Source organism: Falco rusticolus, chromosome 3, assembly GCF_015220075.1.
Source record: "Falco rusticolus isolate bFalRus1 chromosome 3, bFalRus1.pri, whole genome shotgun sequence".
NCBI classification, from domain to species: domain Eukaryota; kingdom Metazoa; phylum Chordata; class Aves; order Falconiformes; family Falconidae; genus Falco; species Falco rusticolus.
Window position 1 is genome coordinate 77,058,496 of NC_051189.1, and position 27,432 is coordinate 77,085,927.

At 37.7% G+C, this 27,432-nt stretch overlaps 1 protein-coding gene across 3 annotated transcripts in view; it reads right to left on the bottom strand.

Annotated features, from left to right (window-relative positions):
• Nucleotides 1-27,432, bottom strand: part of FHOD3 (formin homology 2 domain containing 3) — a 417,165-nt gene that overhangs the window by 205,904 nt on the left and 183,829 nt on the right. For all 3 annotated transcript variants that reach the window (XM_037381206.1, XM_037381205.1, XM_037381207.1), the window contains exons 4-5: nt 22,404-22,471; nt 5,990-6,095 (exon numbers count right to left, since the gene is read on the bottom strand). In XM_037381206.1, the coding sequence (XP_037237103.1) occupies nt 5,990-6,095; nt 22,404-22,471 (174 nt within the window). The remainder of the gene's footprint in view (nt 1-5,989; nt 6,096-22,403; nt 22,472-27,432) is intronic.

Below are 27,432 nucleotides of genomic sequence, written 5' to 3' on the forward strand. Positions count from 1 at the left end.
TAATTCCAACAGCAAAATCACTTTCTGCTTGGTACCCAGTAGCTCTTACAACAATTTCTTTGCACATTTTGTTGTCAGCTACACTATACTGATTAATTAAAAGCACATGTAAAACACAAATATAGAAATACCTTGCTGCAGTAGGAAGTAGAGGTTACTGAAAGGTTAACTACCCAGATATGACTACATCCTTTCCCTCCATCTACCCCTCTGCAAAGACTGCCTCTCATTTACTGACTAGAAAGGAGAGGAATCAAAAGGTTCCCCCATCCTCATGCCCCAGTGGGGGATTGGAAAGTTTCGGGGTCCTCAGTTCCCACTCCTGTGCTTTGGGAAGTCACTGCTCCCCTTGGGAAGTCCTCCATCACTTGCAGTTCACAACTGTGCAAATTGCAGATATCATGCTTGAAGGACATCATTTTAATAGAACCCTGCATAATTTAAACATGTTGCAAAGATCAGAATGTGCCTTGGAGTTACTTTTCACACATGATTTCAGCCTTTTTAAGATACTTAATTCTTTCTTATTTACATTTTAGGACTCACATAGGACTTTTCTGGTAAAAGCCCCCCATAAAATTACTTACAAGTCCTGAAAGGCCTTGCAAAAAGAGCAAAAAATAATAGTGCTTCTACTTATTCATTCTATCTGCACAAAGATAAAGGCATGTTTGTACAAATGCAATTCCAAAACAAACCAGCATTAATATTTATAAGGAAAAAAAAAATGCAGGGTGTAGTAATAAAGCTGCTGTTCTATTAGACTGAAGATGCTGATGCTGTGTATGAACCTTTAATCCTCTTAAAAGATATGTAATTATACCTCAAACTATGTCATATCCCTCACTCAGGACCATCTTCATCTGCTGTGCTTGCACCAGTATCTGTTGAGACCAACAAGAATTTATCACTTTATCAGAAGTGCAGTGAGCCTGTGATGGGAAAACCCACAACTGGTTCTACTGCAACCTAGTCTTCTGCCCAAATTATTGAATTAAGTATAGATTAATTAAGTTTTGGCTATACCACCGCTAGAGGTATTTAAAATATATGTAGACATGACACTCAGGGATGTGGTTTAGTGGTAGAATTGGCAGTCTTAGGTTAACAGTTGGATTCAATGATCTTAAGGGTCTTTCCCAAACTAAATGATTCTACGATTCTACGTATCTTTAATTTTAGAGCAATGATTTTGGGAGAAAGCAGTTAACTTGAAGCACAAATATTGCTTCATATTATAACTCTTAGACTCCTTTCAAGCACTTTTTTTCCTTCATTTCTTCTTTTTTTTAAAAAACAACCAAAATTAAAAATCCAAAATTGCCAAACAAAATTAAAACTACCTTTCATCCAGGCTTTAAATCCAAATTCTTACTCCCCATATAAGCACACAGCTCTCACTAAACCAGTGCTGCATCCAAAAGCTGAATTTGATTCAGATATTGTTTAGTATGAGCACAGTTTGACATCCTATTTTTTTCTTCAGCCTCAATTCTTTGAAATTTTGCACCATAGCAAAGTCAAGGCCTCTTCCTGCTTGGACTGGATGCTTGGCTTGTGCTTTCAGGCCACAAGAACAAACACCAGATATCCTCTAATTATGCACACCTCTAAGTATTAATTTGAATCCATAAGCAAGCAATTAGGAATCCAAGTACACAAATACACTCTGCAAAGAAGGTTGGATGACCTTTTGGCAATGTCCTCATTGGATGTGATGTACAGACAGGACAGGACCCCACCAGGCATAGCTTCCCACATCTTCGTGTCAACAGACTCATCCCTGAATCCTCCTATCTCACAAACTCCGTATATTTTTAAAACAGTTAAGCTTTGGTCTACACAATTTGGTTTTCTTTCCCAGCTTCCCAACAGCACTGGCTAAATTAACAGAAAACGTGAAAACTAACATAATTCTACCAATTATTTAATTAGTCTGCACTCAGCCATGGCATTGCATGTGTTGCTTTCTCATTCTGTGCAAGAACAGATGATCTCAAAAATATATCAAAAATATCTTCGAAATTGCGATAAGATTTATATTAATCCTCATCAGTTGTGGTCATTTTCATCTGTCTTTCACCCATTTCCATTTATTTCTGAATATTTAGGCAATGTCCAGTATCCTGCAATCTTGTGACCAGGAAAGAAACTTTTAACTTCATTGCTATGAGTGAAGTTCATCATCCTTATGGATCATTGTCACCAAAGGGAAAAAAAAGAAGGGGCAGGGGGCAGAGAAGGAAAGCAAGCCTGTTTCAGGGTGGGTATGGACGGGACCTCAAAACACAGTTCCTTTAGATTTCTAATAATTAAAAGGAATAGTGAAGAATAAATTTAGACTGAAGAAGTAATGAGGAAAAAAAGCTGCTTTCTGAACTAGGCTTTCGCAGAGTAACTCTCTAGAGAAGCCCTGCTGTCTGTTGCTTTAGAGCCTATAGGCTGTACACTGGGAAAAGGGAACACTTTGGGAAAGGTACTGTCAAACAACCCTAGTTCAGAGACCTCAGCAAAAATACACCGTCACTCCTCAGCACTCAAAAATAAACTCTCTCGATTTCTCAGTGTTGTACGGAAAAGCCACACTTAGCTTCCCTTCACTCTAGCCATTAAAGCAACTAAAATTTTCATGACTCATATGTAGTCATTTTTTTGGCAGCTCAGTCTGGCTTGAGCCAAGTTAAACCGCTAAACAGAAATTCATAACCAGAAAACAATGCAGACCTTTGGAAAAAGGAAAGCAATGTCCTCATGAAATAACTTGTACCTGGGAACTCATCGAACCACCTACAACTTTTACCTATACATATGTTTCCAAAATATTTTCCCTCCTAGGTCCAAAGCTATTTCTTGAAGAGTGCAGGCAAACAAATTCACAGGAAGCTGGGAAATCACACAGTCAAGATGACAGACAGCCTGGCATGGGCATGCCCTGGAGATGGAGGAGGCAATGCCATGTCTAAGGCTACCACTTAATGTCACAAGCCCTGCAGAGCGGGTTAGGATCACAAAAGGAAACAGTGAATTACACCAAACATGCTAGAGTAATGCAGCCAGAACATGAAACTGAGGAGAAATCCCATCCCTTTATGATTCATGGTACATGCAGCAAAAATAAGAAGGATATTATTATTTTGGGGTATTTGATATATAATAGGAAATATATTTTTCATATTTGCTATATATTTGATTTTTTTGAAAAAAAAGGATAAAAATAGGAAATATATATATATATATATTATTTGATATATAATAGGAAATTATATATAGGGATATATATAATATTTGATAATTCCCCGCCACCTTCCCCCCCCCAAAAAAAAAAAAAATCCCCTTCAAAAGGATCTGCAGAATAAGACACCACAGCAGTAAGGCACAAAAATTCTAGACAAAGATTACTTTTTTAAAAAAAAAAAAAAATCTTTGTCACTTAACACTGAGTTTAAAGCTTATGGGACCAACTCAGTGCTAAGTATGATGTATCTTCAGTAAAATTCATTAATTCATTCACCTATTCACCAGTACTCTGGGTTTAGTAAAATGCAGCACTGCAATAATACACATGACTGTCACAGAAGAATCCAGCCAGTTGCTATGGTCTTCCAAAAATAATATACCAGAAACACTCTTACATGACGTATTTAACGTTTCTTTTCAGCACACTCCTCAATGTATCTGGATAAGATTGTCTGGCTACACTGTACTACTTCCAAACCTGTATTTATCTCATTGCGCATGCAGACCTATTCAGAAAGTACATGCTGGCTCCTGGTACTGCACACCAGCTGACATAATCTTGGAGTTGTAACAAGCTTTGAACTTTGAAAGACAATCAAGACCGATTTAGTTTCAGAAATAAAACCCACATCACACAGAAAAATCGTATTATTCTAAGAGATGCTAGGATACACTACCCAGAGAGAAACTTCAGCTTCACACATCAGCAAAGCAGGGGAAAAAAAAGACCTGATTTCAGAAGGTACCAATCCCTAAAAGCATCTTCTTAAAGAAAGGTTTTTAGCTTTATGGCATACTTTATGCCATAAATAATGCATGGTTACTTTATGTTGGTTTTTTGTTTGTTTTTTATTTATTTTGAACAAGCTATGATCACTTATCCATAACGATGGAACAAGAAGAGCTTGCAGTTTCCTTAATATGACACCGTGGACATTGGCACTATGGCTCTGTTTAGCACTTATTGAATTCAGTGGAAAATATCTAACCAGACCATGGACACCAAGCTCTTGAAAGCTAGAGAAGCCACAGCAGCAAAGACACCACTGTGATCTCCCTGAATTCTGGATGCATTAGGGTACATCCTAGTAATACAGATAATATTTTATTCTTATTTTAAAAAAAAGAAAGGGAAAGAAAGAAAAGAAAAAAACAATCAATGTGGAAGGGAGTTTAATTCTTCCCAGTGCATATATAGATAATGTCAAAATGAGATCTCAGTAAGATGAAGGTACATGCAATACATGCTAAGATCACTCAAACGTGACTGATTTGTCTGGTATCAGCTGATCATTCTGTCACCTGTGAGGGTCAGTGCCCTGGACCTTATTTGACACTGGAGCAGAAGCGCTTCAGGGCTATCCAGTGTTTGGATTATGAGGCCATTTACGCTACACCGCTCAGGTAGGGTAAACACCTATCTGACCTCCTTGTTTTGATTGTTTAATATCTTGCTGCAAAAAGCTGAAGGACAAAGACATCATCCAGACACACTTACATCAATGCTGAGCTGAAAAAGGAATAAGTTCCTAGGCTACAGGCCAGACTGTCCTATACAGCATCTATATTTTGCTTCCAATCTGAATTTTCTGAGAGCATCTATGGCCAGTTTTCTCCAAAAAACTTCTTTTTCAGCTGTAAAGACAGTCTTTTCTCTTTCACATGTTTCTGCAGCTTGTCTAGTTTCATTGTGGTTAATAGTCTTTAACTTCTGAGTACATACAAGCTACTATTCAAGTACAATTATTTCACTGCACAACTACTGACGTAAAACTTAATTTCTGGTTTTGTTTCTTTTATACCCCCAAAAGCTGGTGTTTTTGCAGTCTGGTTTTCAAGTTCTTCGCATAAAGCCCACACTTACTATTTGCATTCTTGCTTTCTATAAGGTAGCATTTCTGGATCTTATAAAATCATTCTCCTTTTATATTTGTTTACTCCTCAATTTGCAGTTTCAGTTTTGGCAGCTAAGTACATCAAAGTGACATTTTTAAAGACAGCTATATATGTCAGTCTAAGAAAATTCAAATGAGCAATCCACCACAACTATGCACTCATTAGTGCTCTCTATTTCCTGTGAGATCATCCAGCAGCAAAGATCCCTTGGCATGACAGTTCTGCCCTCGTTCATAACCTCTTGAAATACTGAAGGTACTCTCTGAATTTGCAACCTTGTTTTTCAGGTTAGATGAAAAATCACAGGCGTTCATTTGGGCCACAATACAGTAAACCAGCTTTCTAATCCAGTTACACACCTTTTCCACATCGCTCTCCAAAACCTACCTTTGCAAGTTATCTTTTAAGTGCCAAGAACAGACTGCAAACCTCTGATTACCTGTACAAATCCAAAATATCAGATAGCTCAAAATTGTTTCCAGCCAACCGACCTTAAGATATGACCGTCTCACTGTTTATTCAATAGCTACTAATCACACTCCAAGAAGTTATTTTGCTCTGTGCCCTTTGACATTTAAAATTATACAGTGAAAGTTTTAGAATGCCTTTGCTTAGAATTATAGATTTTCAGTATAATCTACATGAAAAGCTGCACAATGGAAGGACTATCAATATTTACGTTTTACTATTCATCCTGCTCAGCAGTGAGCATTAACCCCCCTTTAATTTTCCTGCATAATGCAAGAATTGGTATCAAACTGAGAAATATGTTCTGAAACACTTAATATGACAAGTTGCAGCAGACATGTGAGAGCTTCAGAGCTATTAAAACAACTTTTTGATACATTTCCTTTACCTCTCAGGATGTAGTTCTGATAATTCTGGTCAGCCTCTGCTCCCACTTTGATTAAGCAAGTCAGACCTTCAGCAACAACAAACTCATGAACCAAGTCCTTGTCATCCTGCCACAGGAGAAAGCAAAAGCTGCGTTAGAATTTTGAATGACAAAGAAACAGGATATATCATAATGTAAAACTAAATGCATTCCTGCAACATTGACTTTATGTTTCAGATAATGTAAGCAAGTTGGTATGAAAGTTGTTTTGTAGAAGACCAAAAGAAGAAATCTGAATTTTAAAATCAGAATTAGACACATCAATGCAAAGCAAGAAAGAACAAGCTTTTACCTTTAAGTATGGAAGATTAAAATCAGTAAAAGGACTTTTGATTTTTTCATTAAAGGCTTGCAGGCATTCTCCCCAATACTATAGTCTCATCATATCACAAACAGACATCCTGAAAGCCTTGAAGTGTCAGGATCAACAGGAGAAGGCCATCTCTATGCCTTAGCGTAACTCCAGTTTAATTATTTTAAGTGCAAAACTTTAAAACTGGTGTTTCTTGCAACATAATATTATATTCGTTATCTTAATATCAATTCATTATATTTAGAGTGGGAAAGTGTAGTGTTGAATATAAGACCACTAGTAGATAATATTCCACATTGCGATGAAGAACAGGGCAAATAAGAGAAAACACTCTTTAGTATTTCATGGAGTTTATACTTCTTAATGAGGCTCACTTGTTTTCAGCCATCAGTCCTTTACACAGCAGAGTGCAGCAGAATGACCCCCCATCACAGCTACATGTGATAGCAGGGAAAGGAGGGCCTCGCTGAGCACTACGAGCATCATAACATTATATCAAGGGACTATAAACCACTGTTATCTAAAGCTTGCCTTCTCCTCTTATAGAAAGCTCATGTACACAAACAGGAGGCTGCTAAAAGCTTAATTAAAAACAGTTACTGAATTAGCCATACAAATTAGGCACAAAACCAACTTAAAATATTAATGGAAGATAATTTTTCCATGGACAATCAGAGTTGCCAAATCCTTCTTCTAAGTATTTTTAACATATGTTTTCATAGACAACAGTATTAGTTATAAATTTTCAGCTTTCCAATAACACAGCCCTGAGAAGCCAAGATCCAGGCAGCAGATAGTTTTGTCGAGACTGCTTTCTGAATTCACTGCAAGTACTTAGAAAACTGCCAATGGAAATAAAACAATCAAGCTCCTTTTAGTGTGACAATTCACTTACTGCAAATTTCTTTCAGCCTGACAGTTTACTACTTTTGAATTTCCTTCTTTCACCAGAGATAAGTTACATAAATCTTAAAGGCTTGACCAAACGTGATATTTAAAACTGTAAGGCGATTTAGCAATTCATGAGAAATGTAGAAATTATGAACAATAAAATCTGGTTAATGTCTTAGACGGTCAAATTTATGAAAATAATTTCAAGATGTATTATAGTCATGTATAGAGAAACTGAATTATCATGATAAGAGTTGATTTATCGCCAAAAAGTATATAAGGAGAAATTATACAAGCATTCCCCATATCTTTGCAAAAGTGTATTACAAACCCCAAAATATGAAAGATACAATCCACTGCTGTGCACACTTGAGCTAAAAATTTTATTTGTTTCTCAGTCTCAAGTCTCACTGTTCCATTTTTTGAGGGTGCTATTTTTTTCTGTTGATAGATAAACACCTTGATAACACTTTCTGAAGAGCTAGGAAGTTTACAAACTCCCATGTCAGACCAGGGCATTACAGACAGAAACACAGTTTTATGAAGACAACAAATTTCCTCTATCCATTTGCCATACTCAAAATATGGGGGATTACTAGTAGAGGAAGAGTACACTCACAATCCACCTGCTAATACACACAGTGCTAATTACATCCTGGTTTCCTCCGTTGTACGTAACTGTTTTAAAGGTGCATACACAGATCCCCCTCCACTGCAGCCCACCAGGGAATTCCCTTTGCCATTCCAGAAGAGAACTGAAGAATTAAGGTGGCTGTTCACACTGAGCAGCTAAAGGACATCTTTACAGCAGGGGACCTTTGGCTGGCACCGAGGCTGCTGTCTGTTTGGCCAAGCTGCCAACCTAAAGAGCACATCCCAATGCATGGGCCAGGAGCGTAGGAAAGGGCACAGTCAGCCAGGGTATGTGGATGTCTGCCTCTCCCATCCTCACCAGTGGCCTCCAACAAACCCCTTCCCAAATGCCACCAGTCAGAGGACTGAACTCTTAATTCTCAAACAATTTATCTAAAGTTAATTTGTGCAGCAATGCCAAAATTCACATGGTGAACTTCCAGGACAGTTGTTTTACAACAACTGGAGTCCTGGAAAGGTAAGAAAAGGACCCAAGACAAAATGCTTTTGGATGATCAAAGGCATCTCTCAGGCTCATTCCCCCTGAACTTGGTGCACTTGATTTAGAATCAAGCAACTGAAAATAAATACATAAACAAATACTCATGCATGCAATATACAGATCCAAATCACACCGGATAGCAAGCAAAATTCAAGATCATCTTGCATGATGGAGAGCCACCTCCAGCAGTGAAGGGGGGCAGAACCGCACCCAGGGACCACAGAGGAGTCTCCTCCCTGGCTGCCAAGCATCTGCTCCCTCCCATACATCCCTTTGTATATGGTGTTTTTAACTCAAAGAAATTCGATTAATCTCCTCTTCTTCAAGAATTTTGCATCTTGTTTCTCATAAAACTCAAAGAGAGAGGAACATATCCCTGGAATTTGTCAACTCAGCAGTATAGTCAGGGTTCAGGTAAACTAAAGCTACATGCCATGGTAATTCACAAGGACTTTGCATGCATAGAAAGTAAGTTACTCTGTATGACAAGGTCAATAGTTAAAAATTCCCTGCTACTAAAGAGAGAAGGTTGCCCTTTTCCCCTACCTAAAGTGTGCAGTGGTGGAAGCAAGGGCAAAGGGCAGAAAGGACAAGAGTACACAGAATTCAGAAAAAACTAAAATAAATTGGTAGCATAGTGCAGAAATGAGAAAGTTGTGGGGAAAACATCCTCCAAAATATTTTTTATACATATCTGATGACAAATAGATGCATCTTTTAATTGACAACACCATTGTTTAATTTAAGAGAAACAAGATACATAACAACATAAACTACTGAGTGAAATAATCAAAATTATTTTTTCAGATGGTAATGGCGTCCTAGCTCAGGATACACTCCCTTTTTCTTTAAATCCCTTTATTGACACTTTAGTAGACATTTTGATTTTGCATTAATTTTTTTTGCATCATCCTTGAGTTGAGGGGAAAAGGAAAAAATCTATTCTGTATTGAATCACAGTCAAATAACCCAAAGACTGGAGAAACAGGAAAAAAGGAGGAAAAACTGGTCTGTGGAATCTGATGTTTGTCACTAGACATAACACACTTGTTTTGGAAAAATAAAAAACATCCCATAATACCAAAAAAATTTGTCCCCATGCTAGAGAAGTTAACAGTAGTTCAGCTTCAAAGACCTTCAAGTTGAACACAAAAAGAAAACAAAAATTTTAACAGCACATAGCCATTAAGGGCTGTTGCCATTTAGTGAAAGACAAAACCTGAAATATCTATTATAACTTTAAGATGTTTCCCATAGTCTTAAATAGTGAATGCATATTAGAGTATCACCTAGGGAAAAATTAGCATTTAATTCTCAAAATACCCCATGCTAAAGATCTGTTTAATGTTAGTGATTTTTAAACAAACAAACAAACAAACAAAAAAAAAAACAAACAAAAAACAAAAAACAACCAAGGACTTTTCCAAAGCAAATTCTGAGATCTGCCTTCTGGAACTTTTTCAAAGGAGCCGAAGGAGTAAACCACTGCAGCACAGAGTCACCCTTGACTGAAAGGAGATATATTGCAGGGCAACAGCAGAGGAAATGAAGAGGATGAGGGAGTCTAACCAGACTGCTTTTGGAAAGCACTGAATATACAAATCAAACCTGAATTAAAAAAAAAGGCTTTTAAGGTACTTCTTTCCCAAATAAAAGGGAAAAAGAAGGTGTAATGAAGCAGAGTACAAACACATCATGTTCTAGACATAAATCTGAACTCGGTATGTTATCTATCCCATCATGTATACACGATGAGAGGAAAGAAGCAAACATCTGGAATGTGCAGAGAAAGATGAAAGGCATTCAAGCCCATACGTTCCACATTGAAAGGATAATGTTTACATCGATTTTGGTCTAGGATAATCTTTTCAGACCCATTAACTCACTGACTTGCCAAGTTAGATGACCTCAAGAGTAAAGGCTACTCTCTAGCAGTGGTAAGAGGTTCAGGTTTCCAGGAAGAGAGCATTCATTGTATAGAATATATGGTGTGTGTGTGACAATGATATGTACAAGTAGCTGCCGCATGTGTGTGATAACAGTTAAAAGGAGGCAGGGAAAGGTTGTCATTTGCTATGGAAATGGACTCCTCTGCTAATATCGCAAAGATTTATGACCCCTTAATCAGCAGGCATTAAGGCACTGATGAGAAAAGCAGGAAAACACAGGCAAAGCTCTCTAAGCTTCCTGCTAAGCTCCTGCAACCATAAAGATTGCGCTGTGACACAAAGGCTGGCTACTTAAAAGTCTTTCTGAAAAGATACTGTTAGCCTTGTCAGATAACTCTGTTTTACGTGTTCATTCACAGACTTGGTATAGATCATGTCTCTTCATTGCTTTAGGCATCTTAGAGGAATTAAAAACAAGATAATGTATGTTGCTTTCTAGTAGAGTTCTATTTTTGTCCAATGTATGATGAAAAAGACATTAATTATATTCAAGCTGGTGAGTTTAAAGCTTGCTTATGTGGTTGACAAAATGCATAAATCATACTTCCATCTCCATAACTCAGCCTAGCTATTAACAAGACCTCACAACCCTGTGATCAAGCAGTCTACACAGTACGCTCCTGTGCCATAGCAGAATAAGTGCAGGCAGGATTCCCTTCTCTCCTACCCACTCTCCTGTCTCTGTGCCACTTGATATATTCTCTAACACAGTTTTGTGGGGTCTTATCTGAAGGGAGAGACTGAGGACTTTTTTTCAAGAAATGGCACTTTGCAAGAATGCATCTTATCTGATGTGCAGCTTCCACGTGCAAAGATAAATTGTTTACATACTGTTAAAGATAAATCTTTCTGAAGCCTGTTATTTCTGCAGGCCATATGTTTGAGAACTTTTACACAAAGCATGATTATTCTTATGCCACAAAAAAAAAAAAAAAAAAAAAAAAAAGTTGCTTTGCTTCCTAATAAGAATCAAGGTTTTGGAACACAGTTTCTCAAAGGGAGATTTTTATGATATTTTTTTTTTAAGCTAACAAATACTGCTGAAAGCTCCTTTCCAAGTATTTGAGGAAACTGGATTAGTAACTGAATATTCACATTTGGATATGTGCATACATATTTCTCCCTTACGTGGCTAACAGCTGTGCAGAATACTGTCTTTCTGAGGAATCATAGCAAGATGCTTGTCTATGAGATTTCCACCAAAGAGAACCTCATTTTAATGTTTTTTTTAACTTTCCTTTCATAAGATATCCCATTGTTTCTGGTTGCTTGAGCATTCCCATATTTAATCCTGCACTGTACAACTCTCTCCTGTTTTTGTAACAAAGTTAAATCTTGCACACACTTTATAATGTTCATTTCCTTAAATAAAGAACCATGGGGTTCCCCAGCCTGTGCTCTCTACATGACGTGTTTCTGAGTGAGCCAGCAATCACATTCAGTACTGACCAAACTTTCCAAAATGTAAAAGTTGCTGCAATCCAGCCTAGAATTGAGAGCAGCACAGGCAGCTGGGGTACCAGCCATAGCCCTGAGAATCTTCTGGCTAAGTTTTGCCTATGGGCTTACAGGAGGGGACTGCATTCACGCTGAGCTCCAGTGGTTGATGCACCTCACCTTCTATCTGAGGAAGAGCTTCCCTCTCTGCTCTGTTACTCTACAACATTCCTATAAAGAGAGATTTAAGCTCTGATTCTCAGGCCAGCTCTGATTTTGTCTGTAGACCAAAAATGGTAACTTCGCAAAGATACACTGCATTCATATTTTAACATTGTGATAATTCACCTAGGCAAAAGACATGATTTACATTGCCAATTCACTGTGCAACGTAGCATAAAAGGAGAAATGCAAACTCTACCAGATTGAAAAAGAAGGAGCATCCTCCCCCGCTGCCTGAATTCTTGTGGGACAAGATGCTGGCAGCACACCAGTACAGAGTCCTATAGGCAGACAGAGCACAGCTCGTTCAGACACTGCCTGGCTCCTGAAGTAACAATCACTACTTTTATAAGAGGGGGAGCTATAGAAATTTTCACTCATTGCTATGCTTATCTACGAAATAGTATTGGGAAAATGTGCTGCCCCCACTCCACATTCATACATCACAGCAGGGTCTCCTTGGAAACTCCTCTTCCTCAGATTCCCTTGCCAAAAGTAGACGCTACACAGCAAGGAGGCAGAACTGAAACAGAAATCCCAGATGATTAAGCTCAATATGAAAAAAAAAATAAAACAAGGAAAAATACATCATCACCAAAATGCCAGTGCACTTGCAGAAAGTCCGCCCCCAAATATAAATGATGGTCATCCACTTTAGAAGTGACTTTTTTTTTTTTTTTCACCCTTTTCCTTTTAGTCAAGATAGGATCACAAAGTTCAGCTGGTTTTAGGAGGATTAAGCTTCATTCATTTGGGGATGTAAATTAGATGCGGAGGGACAGCAGCTGACTGCTGAGGAAAGGGAGGAAGGAGGAAGCAGGTCAAAGAGCAAACCATGTGTGACTGCAGGCTTTTGCTGGCATAAATCTCAGATGACAAGAAATCTGGCGCTCCACTACAAGACAGTAAAATGCAGGACTACTGCCCAATATACTTGAAAAATCTCCTCTATTACTAAGTGAATAAAGGCAGAATGATAAAATCCAGGTTTCTGTTAGCAACAGCATCAATGATGGGTAGGTGCTTGTCCCACCCTTCCTACTCCTAATAGTACACGGAGAATAGAATTCTACTGATCTTCTTTCCCAAGCATCCTCTGGTCTGGCTCTGGCAAACCCTCATGTATACAAAAAAATAACCAAAAAACCCAAAGAACCCCATAGCTTGGCTCCTAACCTGACTGCCCTGGGTAGCAGTAGCAATGTGGCAGTCCAGGTTTATGACCAGAATGCATTTTCATTACCTGACATCCTTCATGTCCACAGGTTCCCCGTATAATTTCAAATGCTTATATGATGCTTTGTCCCTGTGGCAACAGAAAACTAACAGCCAATTCCTCTCAGCCTTCCTTTCAGCTACCTAGGTCTGTGATCTGAGTCTACATTAGAAATACAATACAATAAAGTCTCCAGAAGAATATTTTTAACTATCGCTACCTGCCTTCAGTATGCATCACATCTGCTACGGTTACCAGCAAAATAATTACTCCCATTGACAAGACTACAATGATGTAGTAATAAAAGAGTTATGCCGTGGCTTTATTAGAAACAGAAATCCCAGATCGTTTCTGGAGCCCAGCTTTTTTACTGGCTTAAGCAACAGGTTGCATTTTATAGATCAAGATTGGCTTGCAATGTTTGCAGTTAGAAAAGCTCATTTTGGCTTGAAAACTGAGTAAACATAGTCAGGAAGTGATTGAAGGAGCATAGACTGCCAAGATATAATTTATAGTTACTTTCCCACACTTTAAACTATAGTTCTGTTCTATGGACTCCATAATTATTCATATAATTAAAATACTAGATTGCCAATCCAGAAGTGCCTGATACTATCTAATTCAATTGTCACTGTTTATTTCAGTCCATTTTAAAATCCAAGTCATCTATTGCAAGCAAATCTACAAAGAAATAATTCCAAAAACACACACATGCACATATACACACACACACACACAAACATACATAAACTTAAGCCCTATGAGTCCCTCAGGATAGTATTGCCGGTTCAACCTAAATTATTTAAGCAGCTACAACACAATTCTATGTATGGACCGGATGAGCCAGTGCTTAAGCAGGCAAATCTTGCATTAAGCCATGCAATCTCAGCTCGACTTTGAGCCAGGACACTACTTTTAGAAGATGAACCAAATACAGCTCTCTGGGGCAGCAGAAGAGAGTCTTCTGTGACAAAGAGTCCATCTCTTCAAACAAGTCTTTTCATTCCCTGACACTTGGCAACTCAGAAACTATCCCAAGATACGGGTGCTAGGCAAGTGCAGTTGCTGTTTTCCTTCCCCCAGGATCCCACCAGCACATCTAGAACATGGGTGCCCTGGACTGGGATGTTCATAAAACTGCAGTCAGCTGCTAGAGGTAACTGAGGCAGTGGCAGAAGCATTTTAGTGGTGACGGGTTTGACAGGGACCAAGCAGCCAGTTTGTCCTTCAATGGAACTTCCTTCCCCTTGCTATCTCTGTCAATTTCAAATAGACTTCAGTCGCTTTACGGCCCTCACCAGCTGTGCCACAGCTTCCGCTCCTCTGCCCTCCACGGTTTTCCCTGCACAACTTCGTGCTGACGCCACACTCCTTATTCGCTTCCCTCCCCCACCCTTTACACCTTCCCAACTCGTCACATGTACATCTGTGTAGAAGAGTGACCATAACATGATATAAAGACATCAGTATTTTTACATTGTTCTCTTTTTTCCTATTCTCCCATCTATTTACATGGAGCAACATTTTGCAACAATACATGGAAATGACCATCCCCCTTTTACTTTCAGTGAGGTAATATATTTAAGCAGCCTGCAATGCAAAGTTGGGCTTCAAGTGATGATTACAAAGACAATTCACCCTTAAGTATCAATTCTGTTGCACATCCTTGCCATGAGACAAGCTGCCTAAGCAGCAATCACCAAATGCCAGCAATTTTTTTGCCAGCCTTTTAAGCACATCGATGCCAGCTAACGATAACGCTACACAACTTAAGTATTAAAAAAATAATGTATTTTTTTTCTTTCCAAGTTGAAAACATTTCAAATACAGACCACACTTACTTATTATTGATTTCCACCTTGGTACCAATAAATAGATACAGAAATTCACCCCGAAGTGTTTGCTTTACAGTCATTAATTCCCTGTAGTCTCCCCTCTGAAATACCCTCAAGTCCAGGAAATAAATAAAAAAAATGCTGTTTCTCAAGAACACATTTTGTATTGTGCTAAAAATACCAGCAAAACAAATACAGTATTTGTCAGTGTTTCTTGTTAGCAAAACAGAAAAGCTGCAACAGTTATTATTTCACACCTCCTTCACATAGGGACACACTTTAAATTGCAAGCCTTTCTGCAGATTCTTTTGGATAGTTGAAAGAATACATGGGGGCAAAATAAATGTTTTAATAGTTAACATTACTTTGAAAATTAAAAAAAGTGAAAAATTAACCAGTATTTTATATCTTGATACACGTATGCAATTCTCTTACAGACAGGATTTCTTCAAGCTTGAGAATACTGGGAAGTACTCTAACCCATAAGACGTTAAAACATCTTTTTTTCAGCTATTCACATTTTTACAAATATATAAAACCTGAAACAAGACATTCATATAAATAACTTTTCAGTAATGCAAAGACTTCTCAAAGTCTTTCTCAAATTCCTCAAATGACAGGTGTGCAGATACCCAATCTACCCAGCATTAACCATGTAGGTATCCCAGTAGCTGTCCTGCAGCATATGAAAAAAAAATCTTGAGGAAATAAGTAGTAGACAAGTATCAAATCCTGCTTGATTAGATTTGTTGAGATTCCTCAGAGTCAAATCAGTGTTTATTAGACACAGTTAAGGTATGTTTATAGCATCAAGTTCCAGAAAAAAAACCAATAAAAACACCCAAAAAAACCCAGAAGAAAAACTGTGGTAGAAGATAGACAACAAATATTGCATGCATTTATAAAAGGATTTAAATGTTTAAACTTTCTTAGCAATCTCTTATGTTTTCCCTTTTTAAAAAACAAACAAACAAACTTGTCTAGTGAAATTAAAGTAACTTCTTTGAATAATTGCTCTTTCCTATTGAGCATCCATAAGAAAAGGATAAATTTAAACCCAAAAACTTTTAGCTCATAACTGTATTATTTTATCAAGGTCCAATACATCATTTATTACCACCCATTTCCCATTCATTTATTACTTTTTCTTCCTTAGTAGATGCAACTTATTTGTATATGAATGAAGAACTGCTCCTTTAAGATTTTGCATTTCCCTTCATAAAGAGTTTTCTTCCTTTTGGATATATACACCAAATTCTTAGAAGACCAAGGAGAAAAATCAGCCTACATGTCTATCATGTTTAAACTTTTCTGATAGATAATCATTCTGTAAAACACACGATTGATTGGCACATACATATAATGAAGGAAACAGAAGTCTGCACCTCTAAGATGAAAACAAAAGTATTTTCAGTGGATGTAACCAAGACCTCCAAAGAATCACTCGTAGCTTAAGTCGATTAAAGACAAAATTTAGAGAGGGAAGGGTTCTTAGCCTGCACAGCAAAGTTGCTCCCATGCTGCACTTCAGTTCTTATTTTAAGTCTGCTTGCTTCAGTTACCAAGGTCAAATCATTGTGATCCTGCCTGATATTCACCATCTTCTCCAAGAAAGCTCTGTTTCCTCTTTTCTCTGAACATGGTGTTTTGCTTCTTCAGTGACATTGGTCATTAACATCACCACTTTAACTAACCTTCCTGATTCCTATATCAGATGAGGGAGCTGCAGGTAGAAAGCCATCTCACTGTGACACTATAATGCTTGCTTCTACTGCTCTCACTGCACCTAACTTGCAGTTCCACGATGCCACGTTCACATAAGAAAGGTTCCAGAGTTACCATCAAGTTCTACCACTGACAATGGTGGGCTACCTCTTTGGGTTGTACAGAGCAATAAGCCGATGCATTCCGCCTTTCAGGTTGAAAGAAAGGACATGGAAAAGAAACTCTGCTACTATTTCAGCAAGTTGAACCATGTGGAAGTAACTTTCTGTTTCCAGTATTTTATTATTTCAGTTAATGAAGGCACAGATAATTACAGGATCTTTTCCCCCAGATAACTTTTTTCACCCGTAAGTGCAAGAAGCAAGCAAGCAAAAATAAGTCACACCTCAATATCAGATTAATCTATACAAATTATTAGCCAGAAAAGCTTTGGTTGCCTCCCCCTATGAAGACAAAACATTTAGCAGGAAACAAACATAAAAAGATTTGCTGTCGCTGCCTCTGCCTGTTTACCACAATACTTTTACCTGTATACACTCAACCACCAGGTAAAAATAACACTAAGACTAAAGATGTTTTATGCCATTGACTTGCTGGGACAGAATTTCATCCTTTGCACCTTCAGTAGACAGCAGGTGCATCAATACAATGGCTTTTCCTCTCAGTTAATAGAAGAATTAAAAATTACTAGAAAAGTTGCCTTGACCAGACCCTACCAGGAGCATTCTTCATGGCAGCTAAGCAACAGATCAAACATTTGCATTGTGTTACATACCTGAGGAAGCTAAAGCAGATAGGCTCCATACAAAAGAAGGTTTCCTGTTCCAGTTCCAAGATTCGTGCAGATTAGAGAAGGAATAATGGTGGCTTTCCAGGTTTTTAGGTTACCTTTGTGGCCGAAGTAGTTCACATTTTATCGTCACATTAAGAACTGTTTAGACCTCAACCCATAACATTGTCTAGACATGAATACGACAGCCTTTTTGCCACTGAAATTGAGAAACTGATTTTGACATTTAACATGTTATATGTATTTTATCTATAATCTCTAAACAGTAATGAGACATATCCTTTGTAAAATAGTGTTAAACAGATAACGTAAGCTGCTATGCAGAACTATGGTGAATTTGATTTTTGAAAGAAATTAAAGTTTCTCTTTTTCATGACTCAAGAACCCTTCCAAGAGGGCTTTTAAAGGGGAGAGGTGGCAGCCTGCCTCACAAGTGATGACAGCAGCCCCTAAATCAAGCGTCACATAGCTTCAAACCCTCAGGAGTCATCAGTCATGCTTGCAAGAGGGGAAGGAGCAGCCTCCTTCCTTGAGATCAATGAGGCAAACACAGAATACTCCTTCTGCTCTCCTAAGGATGATTGATGACTCCTTAGACACTGAAGTGTGTGACATTTGATTTCAGTCACTGATAAGGCTGTGTCTATCCAAACACCTTCTAGTTAATGTTTCCAGGGCCCCTACATAGCTGTTCTTTGTGATGTTTTACACAAAGCTCAATTGTTCAATGATTAATGAATTTCTTAACAATAGAAGAAAATTCTGTAAGAGAATTTTGTAACTGCATCCCTTGATATTCTGATCAGAACACAAAATAGGAATATAGGCTCCTCAGGAAAAATAATAGGAGATATCCTGCATTTGTTAAATAACAGTGGGGAAAACAGTCCTAAATGAAAACTGGCTTTTTTCCTCAACACTTTAAAATATATCCTTTAGGTCTGCTGTCTAGAAAACCTAATGCATTGATAGATTAAAAATATTTTCCAAAACTTTAAAAAACAGATTTACATATTATTATAGATTTCAACAGACTTGAAACATGCTTTATAGCTTCCTTATTTTTCTTACACCACCATATTCTTATCCAGTTGTTTCATATTTTGAAATGATGCAATCAGCACGATTTGAAACTATGGTTTGTAATGATTTGCAACTACAAGGCACAGTTTTGTTTATAGGTTCTAAAACATCTTTCGTTTATAGGTTCTAAAACATGCTTGCTTTATATTACATCTAGTTGTATCAGAGGTCTTGATAAATATTTTTTTTAATATCAAATAAATTGCACAGTACTATTTATATATATATTATAGTGCTTGTACCCAATTTTTCTGCTTTTTAAGATTGATACTGAATTAAATGGTTTAAGCAGCTGTATTTTTGTATCTCTTACGACATCACAATCAGGAAATGCAAGAATGTTTTTCAGCCCTGACTTTATAAGCGCCATGTTCAGCTGGATTCTGCCCTAGATGCCTTTGGGAGTTTTAGGACTCTGCACAAAATTCATGAATCTCTGATAAACGCAACAGCTAGGCAGCTCAGAAGTTTGTCAGAAAATACATTCAAAGGGAGCTAAACTGTACTCCAACAGGTTGTCAGTTATATCTGTGTATCTTTTTTCAGTACTTTTAAGGTCAAGTGCTTCATATACTTCTAGTCTGAACATTAGTCTCCTTACTCTGTAAATTTGTTCATCAAAAAGCATACTGGTAAATCAGAAGAATACTGCAGCACAGTCCAGCAAAAGATGATGAGTGTGGCTATCTTAACCCTTCAGAATGAATGACAGGAACAGAATAACGTTACCGTTAAAGAAAAATACTCCGCACAACCTTTATCATTTTGCCAAAAACAGCCCATCAGAAGAAACCAAAGAGAAATTCCAAGCTTGTACTTGTCAAATGAATCTTTCATTTAAAATCTGAAACAAAGGCATTGCTTTTGCCAAACACTGCTAAGCTTTGCTGAGGCCTCGCGTGAAAAACCAAGAGCTCTGACTATTTGGAATTTCTATTTGATGTAAAACTTGGGCCTGTTCCCACTTAATGCAAATAAAAGACTGCGCGTTACCTTGAAACTCCCTAAAATAAAAATGATAGGGACTCAGAATTGTGCCAAATTAACTCAGCTATGATGAAATGATTATAAAAACATGATGGTATGAACTGTCTTGGCACTTAAAGACATGATGAAGTCTCCATAACACTCTGAAAATTTGTTAGAATTAAAATAAAGACTGGTTTTGAACTCAACATTTTTCTTCCAAAATATTATACTCTTAAGGAATTTAAAATACTAAATATAATAAGATACAAAATCAAATGAGTATTTATGTTGAAAAATATATTTTAAAAAACTTACCTTTTAACATAATGATAGTTTTCTAATACTGACACACTTTAATGTCATCGACAAAAAAAAATAAACCAAGTATGACCTTTTGGGCAATACTGTTTGTTCTACAATATATCTTAACTTGTATTTTTCTTTACTAAAAAACTGAAACAGCTTTTCTTTCTAAAACAGATATAAAAATCATCTTACACTGACTCATGGTTCATTATGAGATAAACTAAAATGATATTCAAGAGTTGCCCTTAGCAATGACGGTAACTGTTGCCAATGACATCGAAGTTGAAAGGTGAACACAGATGCTTAAATCATACAGGGTCTCATTTTACAGTTTGAAGTGTACTGCTTCAAGTATTTAAGCATATGATATGAACACTCTCCAGCCTGAGGAAAATTTCTCTCAATTATCCACTAATGAAAACCTGTATTTTGAGAGTATAAGAAGATTTTCAGAAGGGTACATTTGTTTAACAAACATCCACCGTTCTACCAGAAGTAGCTACTTAAAGTGGTAATAGATAATTCCCAAAGTCCTTTCCGTACCATATATATTAGGAAGCAGGGAAGTTGAATTCTTCGAGGAAAATTATATTCTGAAACTGTCAGACAGGCTTCACTTAAAAACTAAATTCACACATTGATATGGGTTTGTGCGCATCGCTTTTCCCCTTTCTCTCATTCCTCTTCAACCTAGTCAACTCCAATTACATTTAATAGGATAAATATTTAAAACACATTTCTATGTAAATCAGCTGGAAGACAGATCTTACTGGTGTGTTCACGGAAAGCACAGAGCACTATGTGCTCAGAAACACCTACTAGACTTCAAATAAGATACATGGAGGAGAATATTTGTGAATACCCAAACTGGGAAAAGTCATCACGGAAGGAATGGGAGGTATGGCATGGGTGGGAAGAGAGACTTATTATTTATTGCTAAATATGCCCAAGTGCCCAGATTAACCTGTGGAATACATAAATTCAGAGAAATACAACTACTTCCCAGAAACAGTTGAGATGAACAAAAAGAGAAGAAACAAAGAAGGCTCTTGGAAACCTGCCTAATTTCCTCTGAGCGCACAGTCCATCTGCTTGACAAGCTCACAGGAAAACTCAGCTTCCATCATTCACTTGGTCTTTCCCTGGGAATGCCTTGAAGAGACAATGGCTCTCCCAATCTGTTGCCATGAGATGACCAGACTGTTTTGGAGCTGGAACTCTTTCATTGTCCAAAAGTTTCAAAATTCATGGTACTTTTTTTTTTGACCCAGAAGACACCTTCAATTACCAAAATTTTCCAATAAATGGTTCACCCTTCACAATCTACTTCTAGTCTTCAGAAATATCTTCATTCTGGCATTTTCTAAATTCTGAATGCTCAACTTTGAAATCTGCAAAAAGCATTATGTGTTTTGGAAATTTGCATAACTTTGTTATTCTTCCTAAAAATAAATGTCTGTTTAAAACAAAGCAAAAAATACTAAACTAACAGCGTGAAACACTTGCACCTACATGTTGTAGCTGTAAAACATAGGTTGTCATCCTCCATTTGGACCTGTTAGTAAAGTAAAAAGGTGCTTTTCTTATTAAGTTCACTTATATTTACTGATAGAAATGGAATGTGTCATCCTGTATTCCATTTTAGGATCACATTGGCAGTATGCTCTAGTTCACACGAACATTTTCTTTTCATTTTTCCTGACCTGTTCTCTGCAAGAAGTTTCCTTCCAGTCCTGCAACTTTCCAAAGTCCTTCTCCTTATCCAGTAAAACCAACCTAAAATCCATGCTTTTCTATTCAATTAACTTTTTTATCATCCACATCACTTGTCTATCGCATTGGCTATTTCCCCACAGAATCCTGTTGATTTCAGGCCTTTTCCATAATGAACACTCACATTCAAATCCATGCCTTTCCTTAAACTGAGCAGTCGCTACCATTACCTCCTCAGCTCTACAAAGCATCCTTTTGGCTAATCAGTAAATAATTTCCTCTAAACTCACTCTAAATTCTAACACCTTCAGAGGTCTCCTTCTACATCTTGGTTCCTCATCAGATCTGTCCCATGTCTCTCACATACTTTTCCAGTTTTTGATGTGGCTTAAGCATAGTTTACTTGTCAATTATTTGGCTAATGTTGGACCATCACTTCAACCCATGGTTTTCTATTTTCATACCTGCCTCCCAGTCTTCCCAATACAGAAGTATGCCACTGTCTAACAAGCAGCCTAAGTTTCCATCTAAAAGTCCCCATTTTCTAATTTTCTGGCAGGTTCCAACAACTAACTCTACCATTATTCCACATCTGGTCCTGCCTTCTGAAAGACTGAAGGAACAGGGGAAGGCTTGCAGACCATAAAGAGAAAAGACCTAAGAAGCAATTGGCTAATTGCACATTACAAATGAAGTCTTAAAATTCTCTTTTGCCAGAAACTGTAAGTTATTCCCTACATTAAAAAAAATTCATGTTAAAATCACAGAATGGGCAGCCATTATATGCTCACCTGAAATATTTGTTTCAAGGAGAAAAGTGCCCGTCTCAGCTCCCGTCCATTGGAATTGTAAAGTTTTTCTGGGGGGAAAAAAAAAAAAGACAACAGAAAAAAATTCAATATAAATAAAACTGAAAACATGGTAAAAATACAGTACTGATTTCAAAAGAGTTAGAGTGGAAATGTCATAATTCCTATTTCCAATTATGTAGACTGCTGTTAAATAAAGCTTTATTATTTTTATATATTTATTTATTTTTATATATATATATATATACTCGTTCATTTAAAAAGCGCAAGTAAATTCAGGGTTTAGTCATCCATAATTTTGGATGAGATCTCCCAGGTAAATTTACAATGCCTTTAACAAGATCAGTGAGAAACAATGCTCTGAGGAATTTTTGAGAATGGCTAGAAAAACTGCTCTTTCTGCATTAAGATAAATTTAAGGTTTACTGAAAGTACCAGATTAGTCTCAAAAGTCTCAACTAAGAGCACCCTTTGCTTTTGTTATCAAAGCTAGAGCCACTGAATCCCATCCTTGACTGCCTTCCCTCTAGACATTCTTTTCTCATGTTCTCATCTTTCTATTGTTAAATCCTTTCTGCAATGGCAATCAACGTTAATACCAGAAATAGTCGGACAGTCTGTTCTAAGCATAATTCAAAACAGTGTTTTATTCTCATGAAAACTGATCTTGATCTTTTTCTAAATGAAGCAGAAGCCTTCTTTTCATCATCCAATACTGAAACATATTACTTCATTTATTCCCCTACTAATACATACTCATAGAAATAATTTAAAGATGACAAAATAACTTTTCTATCTTTCTGAACCCTGCCACAACATTTGCTCCTTTGGAAGAAGTTTTGGACAGTACATTTTAAGTTTATTATTGTGTATTTGAAAGTGACTTGTGACTATGCATGGATGCAGCAGAGGGCATGCTCTTCCAGTCTTCCTGGTCTACTACATTTGGCGTACCTGACAGAGACGTTATGCAACATTTCTGCAGTCCTAAACTGAATTTTCTTACACTAATGCAATCTGAGGACAATTACAAAGGAAAATCAAATCTTCACAGTCAGCTCCCATGACGCACTTTGTGTCACCCACAGATCATCATGAAAGGACCTTCTCTGCAATGGACAGCAGCCAGCAGCTCATGAGATGAAATGCTCATGGAGACAGAGTATTCTTATGAGAGAATGAAATTTCAAACTCCAAATTTTTATTTCTTACTTCCTCTTGACTAGTTCTCTTTTAATTACTACTTTACACTACAAAATAAAATTAAATTTTATTTCCATCTCTCAGGAAGTTACAAAAAAGGGCCTAGCATTTGAAGCTTCAATGCATTTACAACCCAGTAATCATTTTTTACTTCAATCAAAGGCGGCAGGTTTTAATTTAAAAAAAAAACATTTCTTATTCCCAACAGTCATCTTCAACCAAAGGAAAAATGTGAAGTAAAACTTCAGCAAAAGTCACACTTTAAAAAAAAAAAAACAACTTTGAAAGTAGTTTTAGTCATCCCTAATTGCCTCTGATTTCAAAGGCAGAATGTGTAGATTTGGCAAAACTATTGTTGTTATAAGTTGTCTCCTTCCTTGCACTGTTTATAGATTCCTGACAAAACATTGGAGGAACAGATTTCACTTCAAGCCATAAACTTAGAGGCATACTTTAATTACTCTTGCTTAAAAACACACTGGCATGTGAAACTACATTTCTTGGCAGGATAGAGTAATTTTGTCAGGAAAGCTTAAAGAATAATAAAGGTCTTTTAAGACCCAGTCCGTCAACTTTACATGCCATATTACACAAAATACTCCTCTTTGAAAGATACCCTCATCTGGCACTTGTTATTACTAATTTCCCTCTATTCATAATTCACCAGCATCATTACAAGCAGAATGTCTCCAAACAAGGCAGTACATTATCATCTTAATCAAGAGAGGCACCATTTCTTAAAATGCTGGCAACTTTGTACATAAATATCAGCGTCCTAACAAATGCCATCTGTTGGTCTGGGTCTTAAATAGGAACAATCATCATCCCAGCCCATGGTAAAGTCCTAACGAACCACTGTTATGATACCGTAACACTGGTTGCTTTCATTGGTGCATGCAGATTTTTGGTACATCTCAGAGGAACAATGCTGAACATTTTTATTCTTGGTTGTGTCACAGAGTGTGACGGCATCCTTGGCAATCAGCACAAACAATGCTCTTCCTGCTGGCATGTAGCAGAGGACAGAAGTTATTAACTGCAGCTCAAAAAAGGGTCTATCATTAGAGCGGAAGAATCAACAACTACTGGAACCATCCAGTTTGGAAACAGCAGTGGCAGCAAGACAGCAGTGTGTATCACAAACGTTTCAGCTTGTCTGACACCCCTTTTGAGAAGCAACAGCCCAGGTAAATCATCTCATTTCTGACATCTCCTACCAGGGTGGAGCAAGCTCCACAGAGACAATGTACATTCGCAGATCCCTCCTCATGTGCAGCTGCTCTTGTTGAATCAGCTCAGAAATACAAGTTCCTAACCTCTTCACCTGATGCTCTTACACACGGCAATATACTGACCATCTATATAAGTCTTGGCACCCACTTCTTACAGTGCTGGTAGCCATCAGAAACATTCACGGAGCTTAACCCAAGGAGGAAAGTGAGATGGTCACTCCTTGGAGTCATGCCACATCAGAAAATGTTTTCATTTAGGAAACCATAGTCCAGGGTGAATCTCCCCCAGGGCACGAAAGCCTGCTTAAGCCAAGGTACTGCATTAGTATTTTTGTTGTGTTTCTGTGTGCTGTTTTTCAGAAAGTGATAAATGTATACAGCAGATTACATCTCAGGGACACTTGGCAAGATGCTCTCAAGGCCTTACACAATACCCGTTTGTCAACAGTAACTTTAATGGCACAGAGACCTTGGGGCTCATTCCTAAAAGCCCCAGACTGCAACCAAGGCTATGAAAATATATCAGCAGAAACTGAAAGACAATAGTCAGTCATAAGCTCTTTTTCTACAGTAGAAAATCAAATTAAAAAAACAGAGAGGGAAAGGCACATTTGCTTGCAATGTTTTCAGAGTGAAGACAACTCAGAAACAAGATAGCAAATGCTTTTCAATGCTTGCTGTTTTACATTAGCAACTTACAATGTTGCGCTCTTTTAAGCAGACTGAGAAATAGCCTTCCATGCTAAAGCAAACAGTTGACTGTAATTCCCATAGTGCATCCCTGGCGGAGTTGTCTTTAACCAAAACAAGTGATATCTACAACTTGGAGACAGGAGTCCAACCTGCTACTATCACCCGAATCAAAAACTTCTGAGGGGCTCCAAGGACAGCCCAAAGTTTTCAGCTTGTCCTACCTGCTCACTGTCTTGCTATAATGTGTTGTAGATGCGCTTGAATATGTACACCAGGATGGCTTTATGCCAGAAATTGAATCTCTGAACTTCAGGCAGGAACACTCGCTGCTCCACCCCTCCCTGAGACTTCGTGAGCCTCTGGCCCTTTGGTGAAACACACCTCCCATCCTTTCCCAGGTACAAGTTGGAGACCTACTACACTCATACCCTTCAAGATCAGAGAAGATGAAACAGGTCAGAGAGTTTGAGCTTTCTGACTGTATCTACCTATTAATGACTGCGTGTCTGACAGTTATGTCCTGATAAGCTATGGTATTGCAGTTCTTTTTTTACTACTTTTCTTCAAGAAATAAAGAGCTCCTTCTGCAGCTGTGAAACAGGTTTGATTGCAGGTACCTAGATGATATACAGTTCTCCTGGTGGTTCCCTCTGCTGTTAAGGAACACTAGAGGGCACTGCTTATTTCTTTATTTTATGAAAGAAAAGGCACTCTGTCCCTCCATGGGCTTCCCACCGATTAAGCAATACAGTTTGGGATGATAAATTGGTACTTCACTAACTTTGAAACCCTGATTTTTATCTGTAGGCTGTAGGTCACCCCGAGAAACTAAAAAGTATCAGCACTGCCCACCTCAAACATTCAGAATCAGAATCAACTATTTCGAAACTATCTGACAGAAAACCAGGTACTGGTACGGGCTTGAGTTTTATTTACCTTTCTGTTAAGAAGCAAGAGTAACATTTGTTCAAACACCCTTCACATCATAACAGGCAGGTATATATTCTTGAAAGGTGAAAAGATTCCCTTAGCTCACCACTTCTTTCTACAGGCAGAGCATCAAAGATAACCTGACTTGTGATACAAACAGACATGCATGAGAGATGGAGACTTACAAGTGGCCTACTTCCCTGCAACAGCAGCACTTGGATCAAGAGAAGGCTTCATGTTCTAAAATAAACCCATCATTTATTACTCTGGGGGTTTGTTTGCTTTTACTTTTGTAAAAATTACTTTTCTAGAAAGGAAAGGAAAACAATTCACTTTAGGTGAAAAGGGATTTCTCAAGGTGAATTTGGTACAAATACGGCAGTGGAAGGGAGACAGTTGGCCATCAGCATCTTTTCAGAAAGCAAGAGAAGCCTTTAAAGATCTTTACTATATCAGGCCACTGCACTGGTAGCTCTCAAGGGAGATTCTATATTTTCAAAGATGACCATCACAGACTTAAGTGTCATTGGGTATTAAACTCTTGAGTACACGGGAAAAGGAATGTTTTAAAGAAAATAATAATTGGTCTTTATATTATTAGTGAAGGTACTGACTTCTGCTCTCTAAGGGAAAATGAGTGTTTTCAATCCACAACAATAAAAGAAAACACAGAACTGGCTGAGTATTGCTTGGTTCAGTCCCATGTGTTACACCTGACCTCTGACCGACAGGGTACCATCATCCTCCCTTCCTCTTCCATCACACCCATTGAATTCGTCCCTGGGATATAGTAATTTATATAGCATCAGCCTTTTGAGCTGTTGGCAAAAGCTCATGAACATCTGGCTGAGCACAAATGGGAGTTGCTCTGCTTCAGTTGCTGCTGCCTGAATGACCTCCACATCTCCCATCCATGCCTCTTTTCTTTAAACTATAATTTAAAGATGAAGCTC